At 33.6% G+C, this 21,110-nt stretch overlaps 1 protein-coding gene across 2 annotated transcripts in view; it reads right to left on the minus strand.

Moving 5' to 3' along the window:
• Positions 1-21,110, minus strand: part of TOP2B (DNA topoisomerase II beta) — a 59,924-nt gene that overhangs the window by 26,728 nt on the left and 12,086 nt on the right. The window contains exons 2-15 of one of the 2 annotated variants that reach the window (XM_046001559.1): positions 17,486-17,641; positions 16,327-16,417; positions 14,921-14,984; positions 10,908-11,053; positions 9,939-10,036; positions 8,535-8,747; positions 5,810-5,983; positions 4,077-4,178; positions 3,850-3,987; positions 2,400-2,538; positions 1,914-2,071; positions 1,514-1,639; positions 269-379; positions 84-189 (exon numbers count right to left, since the gene is read on the minus strand). In XM_046001559.1, coding sequence (XP_045857515.1) covers positions 84-189; positions 269-379; positions 1,514-1,639; positions 1,914-2,071; positions 2,400-2,538; positions 3,850-3,987; positions 4,077-4,178; positions 5,810-5,983; positions 8,535-8,747; positions 9,939-10,036; positions 10,908-11,053; positions 14,921-14,984; positions 16,327-16,417; positions 17,486-17,641 — 1,822 coding nt within the window. Of the gene's footprint in view, positions 1-83; positions 190-268; positions 380-1,513; positions 1,640-1,913; positions 2,072-2,399; positions 2,539-3,849; positions 3,988-4,076; positions 4,179-5,809; positions 5,984-8,534; positions 8,748-9,938; positions 10,037-10,907; positions 11,054-14,920; positions 14,985-16,326; positions 16,418-17,485; positions 17,657-21,110 lie in introns of both variants that reach the window. The other variant, XM_046001558.1, reaches the window with a different exon arrangement.

Genomic DNA, 21,110 nt, shown 5'->3' on the forward strand with positions numbered 1-21,110 from the left:
CTTTCAAAATATTTTATAATATCTCAAAAATATATTTATGTCAGTGGTAACTTCACAAAATTTAAGTATTTTAAAATACAAACCTTTGTAGTATTTTATTTTCCAGGCTTTCTGGTTTTCTATATGTTTTTTCCACTCGTCAAATTCAGGAATACTATAGAAGGAAAGTTCCTGTTTATTTTTGCTAGCCTTAATAAAAAAAAATATATATTAATTTTCTGCTATTCTTTAAGACAAGAGTACAAAAATATGTTAATGTAAATAGTACCTTTACAATAGGAGTAATGAACTCTTCAAGAAAACCATGCTTCAAAAGTGATGGCCAATTGTGATGGATGAAATTAATAAGCAGGCCTTTTATGTGAGAACCATCTTGATCCTAAATAAATGTTAGTAAAGAGTGCTATAATAATTTTATGAAACATAATCATTTATAACCAAATTTTAAAATGGATGAATGCTGCACAGGCAAATTCCATTCAAATTTTGAAACTGGACTTTACTATGTTTATCTAAAGGATAATCTTTACTGGTTTGCAAAGAATTTTTTCTTAAAATTCAAATAATGAATATAGCTAGTGATCGACAATCTTCCCATCATTACAAAATATACTGTCACTATGTTTTATGTTGATTTCACTAAAAGAATTATTTAAGGATGTGAATACATAAAACATGGTTTTAATGCCACTTCACTGAACAAGGGAAGGAGTAATCTGTGGAGTACAAGTATTCACAAGTCTTATCTTGATATAAAAACTGCTAAATTTCTGCTTAAAACTACATAGCAACTTTTTCAGTGAAAGATTTTCTCTACAAATGCTTTTAATTAAAGTACATGAGAGGGACGCCGGGGTGGCTCAGTGGGTTAAGCCGCTGCCTTCGGCTCAGGTCATGATCTCAGGGTCCTGGGATCGAGTCCCGCATAGGGCTCTCTGCTCAGCAGGGAGCCTGCTTCCCTCTCCCTCTCTCTGCCTACCTCTCTGTCTACTTGTGATCTCTGTCAAATAAATAAAATCTTTAAAAAAAAAAAAAAAGTACATGAGACATGTTGGATGCATGTGAAATTCTTCCTTTTTGGTTTTCCAGTTCTTTCCTAATTACTGCCATTTTACTATTTAAGTCCTAGTTTTTGCACACCCCAAATTATGCCATCATATACAAACATCATCCATCATCCTACTGATTAGTCTTTGTTGCTTCTAAGTTTCATCATTTCCTTTCAACTTATACATAGGCTTCAACCCCATTACACTACAATGCGTTCTACTCTTCTCATATTTATTGCATTTTAAAACATTTTTAAAATAACCAAAAAGATGGCTGCCCAATATGTTAGATAATGTAAAATGTGTCTCACAGAAACACTGCCATTGAATGTTTTCTACTATCTGCCTTTGATGTACAATTATTTTCCCTTTTACTTTCTTGCAGCAAGTCTCACGAAACAAATATCAAAAGGGCACTCTGAAGAAGGTAAGTTTTATAAATATGTGGCAACCTTTAAACCAACCTGATCAGTCATAATCATAATCTTCCCATAGCGTAAAGTTTTCAGAGATTCTGCATCATCATAACTTTTCTTGTATTGTAGACCAACTATTTTGATAATATTGTTTATTTCTGCATTTTCCATGATCTGTGCAAAAAGAAAAATAATTCAAAGTATGTTAAGTGTTGAGGGGTGATGGACTGGCTCAGTCGGTTCAGCAGAGTATGCCAACTGTTGATCTCAGGGTTGTAAATTCAAGCCCCACATTAGGTACAGAAAGCACTTAAAAATAAAATCTTTTGTTTAAAAAAGTGTTGAAATATATAAAAAGTGAGTCAGAATTTACTTCTAAAAGTTCAATAATTTTAATAAAGTATTACAATGTCATATATGTGTGGAGATATGAGAGAGAGAGAGATACCTGTTTATGAGAAGCTTCCCGTACGTTAAGAATTTTTCCCCTAAGTGGAAAGACTCCATATCTGTCTCGCCCAATCACACCTAATCCAGACACAGCCAATGATTTGGCAGAGTCTCCCTCGGTTAGTATCAGTGTACACTCCAGGGAATGTTTGCCACCTGAGCGATATTAAAAATGACATATATTCCAAATTCATCAATTTCACCAATGAGAAAACTGAAGCCAGAAAAATTAATAATCACAATAATGACAGTAAAAGACTGTAAGAGTAAATTGTTCAGCATAGTTTAATCATTAAGTAAAATTTACTGAATTTCTATGCCCTGAAAATTGGCAATATGTGGTGCATGTGGCAATTTTAATGAAGGAAATTTATACTCTGAACATAAAATTGTACAGTCTAACTACATGCGAAAAATGATTATTTTCTATGACTAGATAAGTAAAAACTTAAATCTAAATCTTGAAAAATAATCCGAATCTTACCAGCATCATTAGCATCATCCAGTTTGGGAATACCTTTGATTTTACTATACTTTACTGATGAACACTTCTTGTTCAGCTGAGTCTGGGCCTTAAATTTCACCCAATTCAGAATACTTTCTACAATGCCACAGTTAGAAGCCTAAAAATTAAAGGATAATGATATACAAACAAGCCAGAAGTTCATACACCTTACTAAAATATAATACTTGGAATCTGTGTGGTTATATGGTGAAACACTAATGGTGATGATGATAATAATACATGCTAGTAAATTTTACTCTAACTACAGTAAAGCTAACTCAGGCAGTTATATACAATAACCTGTTGTACAAAAATACAAACAGATGAATAAAGGGCAACTTACCAAAATATGAAAAAACTCTATTATAATAAACCCCATGAAAAATATACATAGCTTTTGTTACATATTAATTTTGTTAAAAATTAACATGGTAAAAATTGACCCACCCATGAATTCACTACCTGTGAAATTCTAGACACTGGCATTTCTTATATTCCTCAAAAACACGAATCTTGAATTTGCTATGACAAAAACTACTAATGTGTAGGAAACATTAGGATAAATTCAAGAACTTATTTATCATCTTTATTCTTTTAAAAGTTTGGTAACGAGGATTTCAACATTATATGTTGTGTGTCACCATACAGTGAGTCCATGTGTGACAAGATGTTAACCCAAAAAGAAGAGTGAAGAATCTCCAAGTTGGAGCTATTTCTTTTTCGTTATCCCAGATAGTTCGATTTTAGGCATAAGAAATAGTTTTCTGGAACATTTGAGATATAAAAAGAGGTGGACTATATTGCTAAATCTAAACTTAATCCACTCAAAATGAAAAAGTATAAAATCTAAAACCAAATCACTTCATCATGAATGCTATGAGGGCAAAAATTTGCAAAAGCATGACTGTAGGGTCCTTTGTATTCAAAATTCATCATTAGATGCATAAGTACTATTTCCAAAGCCTTTAAGCTAGAACCTGAAAAACAACTTTTGTTTTTAAGAGCATATCTTTGAATTTATAATACCAGAATGTGATAAATAAGTTCTTTCTATGGCAATTATACAACACTCCTCCACCAAAATATAAACTTCCAAAGAGAAGGAGCAGTGATTTATTCATCTTTAGATTCCCAGTGCAAATATATTTAAAGGCACTTTATATATGCTTATTTAATACAGGTTTACTGATGGTACTGCCGAACAAGGGAAGTAAAGTAAATCTTGCTTATATACAACAGATTATGTAAAATTATTAACAACTGAAAGGCACAGTTATAAACCTAAGATTATTTATTTGTACTCTCACCTCATTTCAGAAAGGTTAAAACAGCATTTAAGAGAGAAACTAATCACAAAGAGAATAAATAAATCAAGAAAACTACTTAATTCTCAAAACCAACACAAAGAGGTAATAAAAATTTTACTCACTGCTTTAAAAAATTTTTCTGACAGTTGGCATTTGGACCCAAAACTTTTGGGTTGCAGAGTCATGTTTTCCTTAGTTTGAGAATCAAAAGTTGGATTTTCGATAAGGCAATTAATAAAAACCCATATATGGTTTTTTACCTGTTGAAAATATAAACCCCCCCAAAAAAGGTTAACATCAGAACTGATATCATTTAATAATTCAACAGAATATGTAAAGAACCACTTACTTGAAATGGTTTTACTGATACACCAGCTTTGTTCTTTTTCTTAACTACTTCAATCAGTTTGCCAACAACTTGATCTACTACATAATCCACATGACGTCCACCCTGAAGTGGAACAAAAGAAACAGAATATAAAATCTTCTATAATTAGGGTAGCGAAATACTTATTCTTTTTTTCCCTTGAATAAGCATTTAATCTTCATAACTTTGTGGAGTCAGTACTATTAACCCAATTATGCAGAAGCATAACACGAATCTCAGAATTGGCAGAGTTAGGATTTAAAAAATAAGGAGTTGGGGCATCTGCCTTAGGCTCAGGTCATGATCCCAGGGTCCTGGGATTGAGTCCCACATTGGGCTCCCTACTCAGCGGGGAGCCCAGCAGGGAGCCTGCTTCTCCCTCTTCCCCTTGCTTGTGTTCCCTCTCTTGCTCTGTCAAACAAATAAATAAATTTTAAAAAAAATGAAAAAATAAGGTCTTTTTGGCTCTAGGGCCAATTAGCCAACTGTATAAAACTATACACAAAGTAAAAACAATCAAATTTTTAAAAAAAACAACAACATGGAAATGAGAACAAATACTGGCAGACACAAGATTTATACTTAGGGAATGTGGCAGCCATTGCCAGTTGGCCATCCAATGTCCATTCCTCCCTTTATTAAAAAACCTAAACTTGTTTTTTATCTGGCAACATGCCCAGTTGAACATATTAACTAATCTAGGCTCTCTTGCAGCTAGAGATAGCCACTTGACTCAGTTCTAGCCAGAGATGTTAGCGAGGTACACTGGATGGGATTTCCAGGAAAACTACTCTATTCCTGATGAAAAAGGGAGTGATTTAGTTGATATACATATTTGCCCAGCCTCTTTCTCTCTCCCTAGAACTTGAAATTGAGGCATCAAGAAGCCAGCAGGTATCTTAAAGGTATAAGAATGAAAGCCACATGCTAAGGATGGCAGAAAAGAATGCCAGGAAGAGCCTGGTCCCTGATGATACCGTAGAGTCATAGTACCTAACTAAGACTACTTACTCCCAGTCCCCAGTTATAAGAAGAAAAAATAAAACCTTTACCTCTTTATGCTACTGTATATTGGGTTTCTATTACATATAACCAAATGTAATCATAACTGATGCAAAATTTGTTGACTTGAGAAAGTGATACTAGATTATAAAAAACACTAAGTATTAAAAAGAATAAGTTAAAACTTGAACAAGAGTGACAAATTATCAAATCACTGCTTTAGATTATTCTAGAATAATGCTTGTATTGTCTATGACTTTATTATGATCAATGGGCAAATGCTTTTAGACAAGAAAAATTTCATTCAATTCAATTCAGTTCACTTGGATTCACAATCCAAAAGCCTACAGAACAGTGTTCAATCTTCTTAGAATAGCATGTAACACACGTTCCACAATCTGACCCCAAAACAGACTCCTCTATTATTCTTTCTTTTACACTCTAAACTCAGAACAGACTAAAGAATGTGTTAACATTCTAAATTCATAAAATATAAATGTATTCAACTATAAACGCTAATATAAACTCAATGCTCAGTGGATGTTTATATAAATTATAAGACAGTTATTTTCATAAAAATAAGCTTTCATTTTCATAAGCCAATTTTTATTTCACAAAAGCAGATCTGGGGGCTTTTGTTATTGTTTCTTATTTTGTTTTTAATGAAGCATTGTTCTATCGCTGACATGGCAACAAAGAATTAGCACACTTACTTTTGTTGTTGCAATACTATTTACAAAGCTGATTTGCTGGAATCCCTTTTCACTCAGTGTGAGACAAACATCCCATCTTTCATTTGCAAGTTCATGAATAACTTTCAGGGCCACTCCAGTTTCATCCAACTTGTCTTTCACATAAAGATCTACATAACTGCGAAATCCATTTACCTATTAATTTGAAAACCAAAAGCAATAAACAATCTTATACTGGCAGTTCAACTAGGTAAATGCCACAGGTACTCTTACACTTTAATTTTCCCTCACAACAGCTCTTATTCCTCAGATCCAAACCCTCATGACTTCCCCCATTCTATTCCTTGATCCCTACCCTTTAAAAAGGAATTCATTTCTATATGTACCTGATAAAGAGAGAGTATGAAGTAAAATCTGGACAGGTGAATTATTATAAACTCTTCCAAAAGTTTAAGTTTTCAAATGACAAAGTAGATGTCTACTTTGAGTTCAGACATATAGAAGGTTTAAAGAAGAAAGAGAGAGAGAGAGAGGAAGGAAGGAAGGGAGGAAGGAAGGAAGGAAGGAAGGAAGGAAGGAAGGAAAAGAATGCAACCTTCTGCCCTTCAAGAAAACAGCTGGTCAGACAGAAAACTGATTTTTCAAGAACACTCAAGAAACCTGAATTCATAGTCTTAAGAGAAACAGCTATCTGTAGAGAGACACAGAACACTAACCAATTTGCTTAGGTGAGACAGAAGCTGCCTAATGTCATATAAGCCAAAAGGAACATTAAACCAGAAATTTCGACAACTTGCTTTAAGACAAATATGGACAGTATGGGTGTGTGAAGCACTTGAGGACTGTCATCATAAGGGGATCCTCAACTTACAGGCTTTTTCTCCAGAAACTCCAGCAGTTTCTCACAGGGAAGGTCAGGGAAAATCTAGAAAAAGCTCCCCACCATGGTGGGGCTGGTTGGGGGAAGAGAAAAATAGCAACTACTGGGAATTCCACCCAGACTCATCTCCCTTACCCATCCCAACCACAAAAACAAAACAGAAACAAAAGTAAACAAAACAAAAACCTTAATTTGCAGGGGGAAGAATACTGCTAAAGAGTACTGGTAAAATATCACTATAGCTGGAATAAAATAATTCCAGCCCTACCTCATCCCACTCCCATCTCATGTAAGAAAAAAAAAAAAAAAAGTTTATTTTAAGGAGCAGGGAGCCTTAATACTAAATGAGAATACTGGTGCATACATGCTGCAGTTAGGGGAAGAAAATAAAGGACAGAGAAAAATCTCTATCTCTAGAGGAAAGGCAGAAACACTTGTGAAGGCCAAACCCCTGAGATACAGGGCCAGTATGTACTCCAGAGTCTTGAACCTCAATCAGACATAAGTATCCTATAACCTACCACCATGTTAACAGGCCTCCAATTGTAACAGTGGGTTTCAGAGGCTAGGGCTGCAGAGACAGACCTTCCCTGAGGGGTAGCTCCAAGGCAAGCCCAAAAACAAGGAAGAATTTTAAGTTTCTGGTGCCCATAGCAACAACAAACATCAATGCTAGCTAAGTGCAAAAACAATTAACTGCAAACACAGCCATTTTCTGTACAGATTAAATATAAATCCTGATACCAAAGCCTATTTACTCCATATCTACTATCCTATACAATGTGGCTGATTGCCAACAAAAGCTTAACAAGGCATGCCAAAAGGCAAGGAAAAAACAGACTGAAAAGACAAAGCAATCATCAGAACCAGACTCAGATATGTCACAGATGTATTAACTATCAGATAAGGCATTAAAAATAGCTATGATTAATATGTTAAAGGCTCTAATGGAGAAAGTAGACAATATAGCTTCCATCTCTCTGTTGAAGTTGTATAAAAATCAAATGGAAATGCTAGAAATCAAAGACACAGTAGAAAATATGAAGAATGCCTTGGGCAGACTCATCAACAGACATGACATATTAAAGAAAAAAAATTAGTGAACTTAAAAATAGGGCAAAAGAAATTAAACTGAAACACAAAGAGAAAATAGTGAATAAGGCAGAGGAAAACATCCAGGAGCTTAGGACAATACCAAACTATATAACAAATGCATAACTGGAATACCAGAAGGAAAGAACAGCAAAGAACTATTTGAGAAATAATGGCCAAAATGTTTCCAAAATTAGTGACAGATACCAAACAACAGATCCAAGAAGCTCAGAAAATGGAATGAAAAAATACACGTTAAAAAACAAAACCAAACTCCCATAAAAACACTGAAGCATACCATTCTCAATACAGATAAACAAACAAACAAAAAACAAAGAAAACCTTCACAAGTACCCAAAGGGAAAAATAAACACCTTACCAAAAGAAGGAGGATAGGAACTATAGTACAAACCATGCAAACAAGAAGACAACTGGATGACATTAAAAGAAACAATACTGTAAACCCATAATTCTATATATCTCAGCATCTCTTGAAAGTGAAGGAAAATACTCTCTAACAGACTAAAGGAATTTATTGCCAGATCTAACTACAAGAAATTAAAAATTCCCAGGCAGAAGATACATGATTAAGATCAGAAACTCAGATCTATACCAAGAAATTAGGAGTACAGGAAATGTTATAAATGAAAGTAAAATAGAATCCTGTGGTGTGTTTTTAATGGTTCTACAAGATAACTGACTGCTTAGCAGTTAGATTTAACTGTAAGCTGCCCAGAAAATAATAAAGCATTTACTATTTTAGAAGACACTTACAGGCAATTTCTTTCCATTAAACATGACCTTGACCCCCTTGCATGAACCAGCCAAATCATAAGCTCTTCTGGTCATAAGGGCCACAATATCCTTGTCAAGTTTTTCCATCTTAAATTTAGACAGATCTGGTTGGAATGTTATGCATGTGTAATCTTCACCATCAAAATGTTTAATTTTGGCTTCAGAAGTCTTCATCATGTTATTCATCCATGTCTTTAAAAGAAAAAATACTCAAATATTTCTATATGCTTCTATATTTTATAATACATACTCAGTTCATGAAATACAGTCATTTACCATTTATATCCAGTTTCCAGCTTCACAACAAACCAATCCTTGAAACTGATATTAGAGATGAAAAAATTTTAAAACTACTATAGTAGTCCTTCCTTATCTATGTTCCAAGACCAGAAACCATGGATAGTACCAAACCCTATATATATTGTGTTTTTTCCAAACACACCTATGATAAAGCTTAATTTATAAATCAGGCACAATAAGAGATTAATAATAATTAATAGAATTATACTTTAATAAAAGTTATATGAATGTGGTCTTTATCCCTCTCAAAATATCTTATTGTACTGGAGTCAATCTTCTTGGATGATGTGAGATGATAAAATGCCTACAATACCAGATGAAGTGAGGTGAATGATGTAGGCACTATGACAGAGCATTAGGCTACTACTGACCTTCCAACGATATGTCAGAAGGAGGATCATTTGCTTCTGAACCGCGGTTGACCGCGGGTAACTAAAACCATGGAAAGCAAAACCACAGATAAGGGGGAGGGGAACACTATTATAAGAACCTAATTTGAAAATAAGCAAAATGAACTGCATGACTTTATACACTATTAGTAAAATAACTTTCAAACTCTTCAACATGACCCTTTAGAATTTTACAGAAATAAATAAGAATGATGCTTTCCCTGACCAAATTACTTTAGCTTATGTAAAATTTCAAACTCTTTTCAAAGGTCTACCAGAGTAAAATAAGACAGAATTTTGTGGGGCGCCTGGGTGGCTCAGTGGATTAAAGACAGAATTTTGTAATATGAATTTGATGAATCAATGAGGAATTTTTCAAATATGCTAAGTGGATACATTTCAGTTAAGTCTGTAAGGTTCAAGGCATTAACAGTAATGCTTAACTGATAAAGTAAAGAAAAAGTCTAATAAAGCTCTTCATTTTCAAGGAACATTTATATAAATGTTTCCAGGAGAAACATTTATATAAAACCTTCAGGCATTCTGAAGTCTTTATTCTGACATGCTGAATGCTTTAAAAACAGAAAGTGATGTAGGCATCACTACCATTCACCTAAGGTTCTATCATCTTAGCAAAGCAATACAACATAACACACACACACACACACACACACAATCAGAATTTCTATCATACCTGCTTAAAACTGTGTTTGTATTCTTTGCAAGCAGTTTCTACTGTAAACTTTGTACTGAAAATATTACAAAGTTTTGCCCCATAACCATTGCGACCACCTGTAAAAATAATCAAATTTGAAAGGTTTAATGAAAAGGATTTTAGGAACTTTGTTAAGCTTACCTACCATGGGACAGGTCTGTAGCAAAATAATGTCGCTGCATTATTTTAACAATCACCAACTGAATATTTCAGAGTATATTTAGATTTTTTTCATTTAAAGTAAAATACAATTAAGACTTACCACAAAAAATAATATAACTAACATGTATTTTGTAGATTCATCAACTTCATCACAATTTCAAAAAAATTAAGCTTGCAATCTCCTATCATCAAGTAAATCTATGCAAATGTGAAATCTGAGTTTTCTATCAAAGTTACTTCTCTATTATAAAAATTTAATCTATATCACTTCCTAAAGTTTTGGTTTTGAAAATGAAAACCATCAACCCACTCTTGAGCAACGGAAATAAGTAGGAAAACATTTGGTTACGATCAAAGCACTTCAACTCTATTTACAAAACCTAGATTTGCAATCTTGACCCTCGTGAAACAGTTTAGAAGTAATTTAATTGATACCAAAAGACACAGTTTTCTTATGCAATAAGAAGTTCACATATATAGGAATCATATCTCTGACTTTCATCGGTACTCTAATTCAAAACTCAAACTGTCAGCCAAATTAGAGTTCCAGGAGTTGTAGCGTAAGTAGCATAAGTACTATGAATTAAGCTTTTAAAATGCCTGTCAGACTATAATCAAGATAATACTTACGTGTGATAGTTTTTTATAGATATTAATTCTGAAAAGAATTTTCTCACAGTAAAGCTACACAGGTTTCCTTTTCTGTAATATTTTATATAGGAATAAATTTTAGTTGGAAGTATAAAAAAATTCAACAAAAATTCTAATCAGCCGTTTAGACTTTACCTGTTACTTTTTTCTCATCATCATCATAGTTACTGGATGTTAAAAGCTGTCCAAAAATTAACGCAGGAACATAAACTTTCTCTACTTTGTGTTCTACTACTGGAATGCCTTTCCCATTATTCCAAATGCTTATAATATTTGATTCACTGTAAATAAACAAGCAGAGTTTAGAGCTTAACATGGTTTAAAGGTATATTAATTTCCATAAAAAGTAAACTAATCCAGAACAAACCTGAGTAATTATAAGCAAAACTCCAGCCATTACTGATTGGAAGACACTCATCTTTCAAGAAAATACTTGCTGAGAACACACATCTCTATCCAAGTCGTAACTTAAAGTAGGGCCACTAAGCACTACAGGTAATAGTGAAAAATTTCTCAGGAAAATAAACTCTTCCCAACCTGCCCCCAAAAATAGTAAAAGTGGTGAAAGCTACGAGAAGTCAGCTCCAGATTGTCTTCTTTTCATATATATTAGCGATGATCTTCCTGCTTCATTCTACCAGTATACCACCTATGAACACAAGCTCTGCAGAGCCAGGAGCCGTTGCCATTTTCGTTTCCTAACTGTTGCTGCAGTACATATGGAAAAGGACAAATAGCAGGAAATGTATTCCATTCTCACTTTAAATACTATACAGGGCTGCTTGCATTGTGGCAATCATGGTCATCAACTAATTTTAATGGCTTTAAAATATCTAGATTTTACCTATTTTAGGTTTTCTAGGTTTCCTTATCACAAAAGCAGCCATTTAAGCCCTGAATGGTATGCAGTAGAGACTCTTATGGCTAATAGCAACTTGACATAGGCAGTAGTCCTGACAGAAAATTTTGCCTACCCTATCATTTTGAGTAGTATACACTATAATCCCTTTACCCATTTAAAACCAAATCTGCAAAGAAACACAGCTTCATAACCAGCACTAAGAATTAGCTTAAAAAGCTACCATTTGGGGGTGTCTGGGTGGCTCAGTGGGTTCAAGCCTCTGCCTTCGGCTCAGGTCATGGTGCTGGGGTCCTGGGATTGAGCCCCACATGGGGGCTCTCTGCTCAGCGGGGAGCATGCTTCCCCACCACCAACCCCGCCTGCCTCTCTGCCTACTTGTGATCTCTGTCTGTCAAATAAATCTTTCTAAATAAAATCTTAAAAAAAAAAAAAGCTATCATCTGACAATCTGATTCATAATTATTCTTAGATATACAGTTTCATTCACACGTGTATATCTTAACTCTCTGAAGAGGTATTAGAAGTAGTTACACAACTAAAAAATTTGTTATAAAAGCCAAAATTAAAACCATATACTCAGGGGGAAATCAATTAATTAAATCAAATTAAACAGGAAGGAAGGAAGGAAGCTAGCTAACAAATAACTTTTAGCGCATCATCTTCTTTCCCTAATTAGCCACCAACTTTTCTTTCCCTTATTGTCCAATACAGGTTCAACTCTTCAAATGTCCTAGACTCAAATTTTCATAGCATTTTTAAATTCAGATCTCCTGATCATTCTCTAGAGTCCTTAGTCACCAAGACTAGTTTTTCCTGAGATTCATTTATTATCAGTATTCAGTCCTTTCTTCATTCCAAATGCCAATATACAAGTCTAGACTGCTATCACCTTAAATATTATAAATCAAGCTAAAAACACCTCTATGGCATGTTCATAGCCCATTATCCAGATCCTTAATTATAGTCAAATTTAATTCCCACTTGGCAACATGGATCCTGCTTTTCTTTCAAGTCAGTTTGTTACTTGTCCTGAATGTTCATTCCCAGTTCTTCCATTTCTTTGTTTACTGGTCTTTCCTTGCTTTAATGTCTTTTTACTCTTTTTTTGTCTAGCCAAAATTTAACCCTAACTTTGAGAGCCAGTTTATGACTTCAGTTTCCCATAAAACCTTTTACCCAGCCACTCTCATGATATTCCAAGACTAGCAAAAAAAAAAAAAAAAAAAAAAAATCTAAATTATTGATTGAGTACCTCAGGAGATTAGATTATCTCTCCTATGGGTAAACAATCTCTACAGAATACACAGCTGAATGTTTAAATATGTAGCAGTTTCAAATTGCCTACTATAGTTCCACTTGTGCCTCCTAAAGACAATGGACCCTAGAAACAAGGGCCAGATACTACACTACTTTTTTAGACTTCCCAGGCATAATATTAATAGAGAAGAATTCTGAAGGAAATAAAGAAAGTCAATGAATGGAAAATTACACATCTTAAGCATCTCAAAATGATACAAAGTCAATACATTCGTAAGTAAACCTTTAAATTTTTTTTTCAACCAATTTAGCGTATCATATATGGTACTATAATTAAGATAGGTATTTTGTAAATTCATTACCTTTATCACAGTTTTAAAAAAATAAGGTTTGACATTTCCTACATTTAGTAAGTCTGTATGAGTATGAAATCTGAACTTCCTATCAAAGTCACCTCTCTCTATTGAAAAATTCAATCTATATCAATTCCCAGATCTGGCATTTAAAAAGTTCTGAACAGGGCGCCTGGGTGGCTCAGTGGGTTAAGCCGCTGCCTTCGGCTCAGGTCATGATCTCAGGGTCCTGGGATCGAGTCCCACATCGGGCTCTCTGCTCAGCGGAGAGCCTGCTTCCCTTCCTCTCTCTCTGCCTGCCTCTCTTGTGATTTCTCTCTATCAAATAAATAAATAAAATCTTTAAAAAAAAAAAAAAGTTCTGAACAATGAGTCAGAGCTCTACAACTATATCCTTTGTTTCATCAATAATCTTCACAGAAATACTAGGAAAAAGAATACTGTGTTTGAATAAGCTACAAATAAAGTTTTGAAATATTTAAAGCTAAAAAGAAACCTGGAAAACAACCTAAATATCTAATATTCATTAACTGTTAAGAGGTTAAATTATGATATATCAACATAATAAAATAATTAGTAACAGTTAAAAAGATTTAAGTAGATCTATATAAGTTAATAACAAAGGCTGTCCACAATATATCAAATAAAAATAGAAAAAGTATATAATCCCACTTAAAAAAATAAAAATATATCTGTATACATATTTCAGTATGAGTGTGTACTATTTTTTAAAGCTACAGATTTAAGAGTTTTAACCCTAAATAAACAAGCATACTTAAACTAGAAGGGCTGTTAAAACTCTGGTTAATGTGCTTTTCACATTTGTTTTTAATCAGACAGATGCTAGCAAATACTAACCATCGTGTAAAGTTTTAAGCTCCTCTGTAGTTTGTGATAATATTTTAATATACAGCTAACTTCATGGTATAACCAAATATGCTATATTTTCATATATAATCTTAACCATACCATCTAAAATTAGATTAGTTGACAGTGAAACTATACCTGAGTTAGTTAAATTTTCATGTTAGAGAAAATTCTTGATATCATTCTAAATTATTAATAAAATATAAATGTAATGCAATATTTTACAAAAGCCGTGCTATTGGAAACAGGGTCAATGTAACAGTAATATTTCTAAGTTAAAATGGTATTATTTTCACTCCCCTTCAGTTCTCCAAAACAAATCACCACAGCTGAGATCTAATTGGCTGAATGCCTGGTATGTATTCTATAATACCAGCAGTTCATAATTTACAAATGATGTTACAAATAATGGGAAAGCCGAAATACCGGTCATAACAAATAAATTTAATCTATAATATAACTGGACTAGTACTAGCAATAGCACTGAGTCTTAACTCTCAAAGCAAGGGCAAGAAGGAAAGAGTGAGTGACTACTGTAATCACCTGCGACAATAACCGCAGCATCAAAGAGGGAGAAAAATGGGTTTCCAAGTGTTCCCATAAGGAAGTACTTTGGAGTAAAAGACCATGAGTGACAGAACTATAAAAGTATAGTATATTCTGGCTAAAAGAGGCAAAAATAACAAGATCTCAGGCAATAGGGAAACTTTAGGAGTACTAATTGTATACAGTATTCATTTGAGGAGTATTTGAGAACTATTAGAATAAAACAACTTAGCATAAAAAAATTAAACTTGAAATATACTTACGGATCAATAGAAACTTTAATACAAGTCATATTCTTGTCCCTCTGTTTATTGTCAGCTGCATTAACTACGAATTAAATATTTTGATGATTAATAAAATATATAAAGCTATATGAGTAAATATGACACTGTATGTATACCCCTAGTTAATATAACCATTTATATATGGTAATAGTTACTGAAATTATTGCTACTAACTTCTAATAAAAACTTTATTTTCTAAATAATATTCTTAAATTTGATATCACACTAAATTACTGTCATGTCTTCTACTACAAATTGGGGGTAGGGCAAGGGCAGATTTTGTGATATATAAAAATAAAAAACATCTATAGGTTACAACCCCCTAATCCAGGTTAGATCTAAAAGAAAAAAATTGAGTTTAATTATATTTTATCTTGGAAACAACTATTTTCTCTTGATCTCCTTCAAAAAACTCATGATTTTATATGCAGGTAGAACTAAAATCAGTTATTTTTAAATTAGAAAGACAAAGTCTTCAGCATCCTTAGAAATCAAAATTCTAAATCCTTGCTCTATAATTGATAATGTATTTGCATACAATAACCACTACTGTGGTTAGACACATGACTACACAAATTTTACACAAGCGAGCTGTCAAATTCAACTTTAATCACAGAAAATATATGTTCCTGGTAAACACTATGGGACATAAAAGTAAAATCAAGTGGATAGCTGGGAAGCAAAAGTGGAAAGTATAAAATACAAGTAAACAGTTTTTACTCCCTGTCCTTTCCCCAAAGAGCGACCAGAACTAGCTCCAAGAGACCCACACAACCCAGCTGTCTAGGAAACATCAAGTGGCACTGATATGGTGGTGACAGAGCCCAGAGACTCTAGAAAGTGCTTGGCTAAAACTACTTCCAAAGTACAAGCATTCCCCAGGAATCAATTAAGCATCCACACTTCATTAAGATTTCATTTATCATATGATTTGGAGAAAACAGAGATCATTCAGAACAATGGTGGTTAAACTTGGCTGCCCAACAGAAATTCCTGATTTGTTGGTGAAAAACACAATTTCACATGTCTCACAGCAAACTTACCAAATCAGCAAGGATCAGGCACTGTAATCTCTATTTTTAACATGCTCCCCAGATGACTGTATGCATGAAATCTTCAAATGACTACACATACAAGATTACAAACCAACTGTGGATTACTGATCAAATACAACAGTCATTTTACAGATAAATGCAAAGAAATGATGTGTACAGATATGAAATTATTACAGTGAGTACAAAATTTTCTGAAGAACATTTATATTCAGCATAGAAGCCAGAGGTATGCCTTTAAAATTTATCCTGTAAGTCTAGCTTTACACACACACACACACACACACACACACCAAAAGACACAGAGGAGTTAAATCTTAGGCAAGTACTCACCCAAAATTTCATCAAAGATCTTGTATAAACCTGGCACAAAGGTAACCTCTCTGCAATTCATTCCTACATCTTCATCATATACCCACATTAGCTGCATTGTAAGAAAAATTCAAAATGTCTTATGGAGTAAAAGAAAGTGTTTAACATCAGTTTTACATAGTAATAAGCCCACATCTGTCATTTCCTCTGTAAACACTTAGATCTTCAAAGTAGTAAAACATATTACTTCAGTTACACTAAACCTCACTATATGCATATTCAATTTAAATAACTTCAAACTGAGGGGCGCCTGGGTGGCTCAGTTGGTTAAGCAACTGCCTTCAGCTCAGGTCATGACCCCAGGGTCTTAGGATCAAGCCCTGCATCGGGCTCCCTGGTCAGGGGGGAGTCTGCTTCTCCCTTTCCCTCTGCTGCTCTGTGTGCTTATGTCTCTCACTGTCAAATAAATAAATAAAATCTTAAAAATAACTTCAAATTAAGAAATTATTCATTTTGTATTGAGTTTGTATTCTTATTTATAAAGTCAGCTTATTAATACAAGGCGCCAAGAATTGTTAGAAACAATATTTAAATAAAAGAGAAAAAAAATCTTATATTTACTTAACACTTTTACTTCATGCTTTATACTTTTCTGTAAAGAGCACAGAGTAAAATAATATGAACACAGCATGACTCTGGACCCAGAGACCTAGCTGTAAACCCCAGCTCTTACTAGTTGAGGGATCTGGGCAAGTTATTTAAATTCATTTAAACTTCAGTTTCCTCATCTATAAAATGGGGATAACAGTACCTACTGTTTAAAATTGTTAGAATCAAACAAGATAATATGTGCAAACCAAATCCACAGTAAGCACTAGTCATTAGTGTGTATGTACACATTCTAGAATTTGAAGCAAACCACAGCATAAACATAGGAACTTTTAAAAGTTCACATACTACCATTTTACTCTATCCTTCTTACCTCTGATAGTTTATATCACCTAGTTTTTTTGTCTTTAGCAGAAAATGAAGACATTTCTACCTCTCAGAGTTCTCTCCCTACTTTGCTTATGAGCACAGAAACATGAAATCATGTACTTACAAAGCATACAATTACAAAAAAAATTATTATAAAGTAGATACAAATACACATCTCCTAATCTCAAAATTTAACAATTACCTGTGTCAATGGTTCCACTGACCCAATATACGTATCAGGACGAAGGAGAATATGTTCAAGTTGTGTCTTTTTCTGATACACTCTCTCAACAGACAACTTCTTTGAAGAATCATTTTTGTTTGCGGTTTCTGACTCTTCCTTTTTTGAGGCATTGTTCTGATCAAAAAGAGTCTAAAATTAACCAAAAAATCAAATTTAAATAACCTACCAAGGGGTAAGCTAAAATGTATATGGACACATGCCATAGGTTTTCTTTTTAATGACAAACTTATCTCTCAGGTTGATTTTTAAGTCTTAAAGAGAACACAGGTCTATTTATGACAGCCAGTTCTTTTTATAGCACAGTGTAAAACTGCAGTTTTGACTAAGTTATACACAGCCATCAGAATAGCTAGTAATGCCTACATCTATTCAATCCAGAAATATAAACATTTCCCAATTCTGTAAGTTATCAAGTTAATTGTTATAGTCCTCAAAACTTTCCAAGGAATAGGAGTTCTGGTCAGGTTATATATAGGTTCATAACAACTGAACCTGGCTACCTGCCGGAGTCTACAAATATTCTACATATCAGTTTCCTGCCATTAAGCCACTATAGATTATTTTCTAGAATAGGCAAAAGCAAGCTACACAAAATAGTGACTATGTATTTAATATACACTGATATAACTGAAAATACTAAGCATGGCTTATGAAATCTCAAATTTCACACTTTTATATGTCATACCAATAATTTCTTATAAATCAGTGATAGATGCCCCATTACTGAGGCACCCGCTGATTCCAGTTTTTGCGCCAGTTCCAAGGAAATAGAGGTTGGTGATCCTAAGTCTAACCATTCCTACAGTAGATAAGGATCGCCAACTCAAATTCCCAATGTCTGGAGATTTCCCCGTTTTCCAGAGAACACACTCTCTCCTTCTCCTAATATTGACAAATAAGACATGCCACTAAAAGAAAGGTGCTATAATGGCATGTTTTTTCACAGTCAAAAAAATTCTTATATTAGACAATGAAAATTGAGATATCTTCACAAGTCTTTGAACTTAAGAAGAAATGAAGCAGTCAGAAGACAAAACAATGGAGATTTTATGAATTTGAGCAAGTTATAAACCACTTTAATTCAGGTCCTACACACAGCTATACCATTATCTTCAAAATTAGTATTTGAAAAAAAGTCATTACATCGTCTACATTTAAACGATCTATACTTAAAAATCAAATACATGGGTGCCTGGGTGGCTCAGTTGGTTAAGCAACTGCCTTCGGCTCAGGTCACCATCCTAGAGTCCCAGTATCAAGCCCACACAGGGCTCTCTACTCAGCAGTGAGTCTGCTTCTTCCTCTGACCCTCCCCCTATCCTGCTTCTTGCTCTCACTCTCTCGAATAAATAAATAAATAAAATCTTTAAAACAAAAAACAAACAAACAAAAACCTCAGGGGCACCTGGGTGGCTCAGTGGGTTAAAGCCTTTGCCTTCCACTCAGGTCATGATTCCAGGGTCCTGGGTTCGAGCCCCGCCTCTCTGCTCAGCAGGGAGCCTGCTTCCCTTCCTCTCAGCCTCTGCCTGCCTCTCTGCCTACCTGTGATCTCTATCAAGTAAATAAATAAAATCTTTAAAAAAAAAAAACCAAACAAACAAAAAACCTCAAATACATAACTTCTGAGCAGTCTAAACCAGGACAAGAACTGTAATGTACAAACACTATGGAAATTCAAACAAATTATAATCTTCCAGGACCATAAATTTTACATAAAATTAAAGAAGATTAAGATTGCAAAATAAAGTATTATGAACAACCTTTGCTCTATTTTAAATTATATTCTTCAGATTATGAGACTGACATGCTGCCTACTGCACCCAGAAGTCACTTAGACTATATTCTTATACATTCTTTCATTTATAAGGTTTCCCATTAACACTGCTCTGAATCAAAAATAGCTTTGGACAAAAGAAAGTAGGTATTTCATAAAATCTTCATCATCTATTTCTGTGAAGAGTTAGATGAACTAGCCAGAAATATACTGCATTTTAAAAATACCAGGCTCCAAATTTCCAATCATGTTCCTTAATTTTACGAGATAGCTGATTAATTTATAGAAATAAATCCAAAAGTAAAAGCGTAATTGATTTTGTATAATGGGTCATCAGAATAGTAAGGACTAAGATCACACTCTTAGCAAGTGTTTAAAGACAATAAATGCTACAGAATCAAAGGGAGGTAACTTCTTACCATTCAGTTAGGACTGTTCGCAATCATTGCATAAAGGTCGAGAACTTATAATAAACATGGAAGGAAAAGCTTTCTGATCCCAGGTTACTACTTCAGAACCCACAACAAAGAAAACATCTTCAAGATTAGACTTAATCAGGGACTCACGTTTACCTAATTGAGGCTTCCTCATTTGGTCCTGATGAGTTACTCTTAACTAAAAGGGCACACAAGCATGGAAAATAAGGATGAAGGCCTTTATCATTCCTTTTTCAAGAATTTACAACATCTCCCATATCCCTTCACTACCAATCACTTCTTCCTCCCGAATGGATACTTGAGAATTAAGGAATGCTTGGCTTGCACCTAACACATCCCTATCAAGTTCAAAAGTTGTCATTCTTGCTAGGATAATATCTCAAAAATCAGAGAAAAATTGCAATGTAATTGGCTTTGTCAGATTACTATTTATAATTTTCTCTAGGAATAATACATAAATATTAAAAATAAGTTTGACAATATACTTAAAGTATATTATGTCAAAATGTTTTTTGCTAAATATACGATAGATGTTAAGGAAAGAAAAAAGGCACCATTTATTTAAAGTAATGTAAAACATTAAGGAACACATTATTTATAGAATATCATAATAAAAAATGTTTTGAGATCTTTGTTAATATTTCAAGTTAACTCTTGTTTATATTAAATAATTTCTAAAACTTGCATATAAACCTTTAAACCTGGATATTTCATTAAGTATTTTTAGTTATGCTTACCAAAAATTGTGTTGACTATATAAACTTCTCTTGCTATATCTTTTATGTAAAAATATCATACATATTTTAAAATTAGCAGCCTATTAAAACTATACTGTTTAGTGAACAAAATTGCAAAAGTATATAAAAATGAGCCCATTGTCATCAGAAAAAAATTATATATCATACATACACACATACGAAAAAATATAAAATACACACGACAGAAAATCAATCAAAATTATCTGTAAGAAGTAGAAATAGAAGTTATTTTCATTTTCTTTTCTGATACACATTTTCTAGTTTTCTACAATGAACACATATAGAAGTATTTTAAAAGCCTATTAGGCCATGTATGTGAAAACGTAATTACACTAGAATAAAACTGAAGGTTTCTTTCTTCTAGTGGCACTGTTAATACCTACTTATTACGTCTGTAGTCCCAACTTTCTCACTAAAATTTAGGCAAAAAGGTAAGTGAAACCAAAATACAGAAATAGGAATGGCAAGTTTGGCAGAGTAGAAAACAAATTAACAGTGCAGTCAGATTTGTCTTTTACTTTCCCATTCTCAACAAAAGGTAGTTTGCATTGCTCTCTGGCTCACTAGCAGCAAACAGAAAGAAGAGGTTCTCTCCTAAGAGGTCTTTAAGATTT

This window comes from Meles meles, chromosome 4, assembly GCF_922984935.1.
Source record: "Meles meles chromosome 4, mMelMel3.1 paternal haplotype, whole genome shotgun sequence".
Taxonomy (NCBI): Eukaryota; Metazoa; Chordata; class Mammalia; order Carnivora; family Mustelidae; genus Meles; species Meles meles.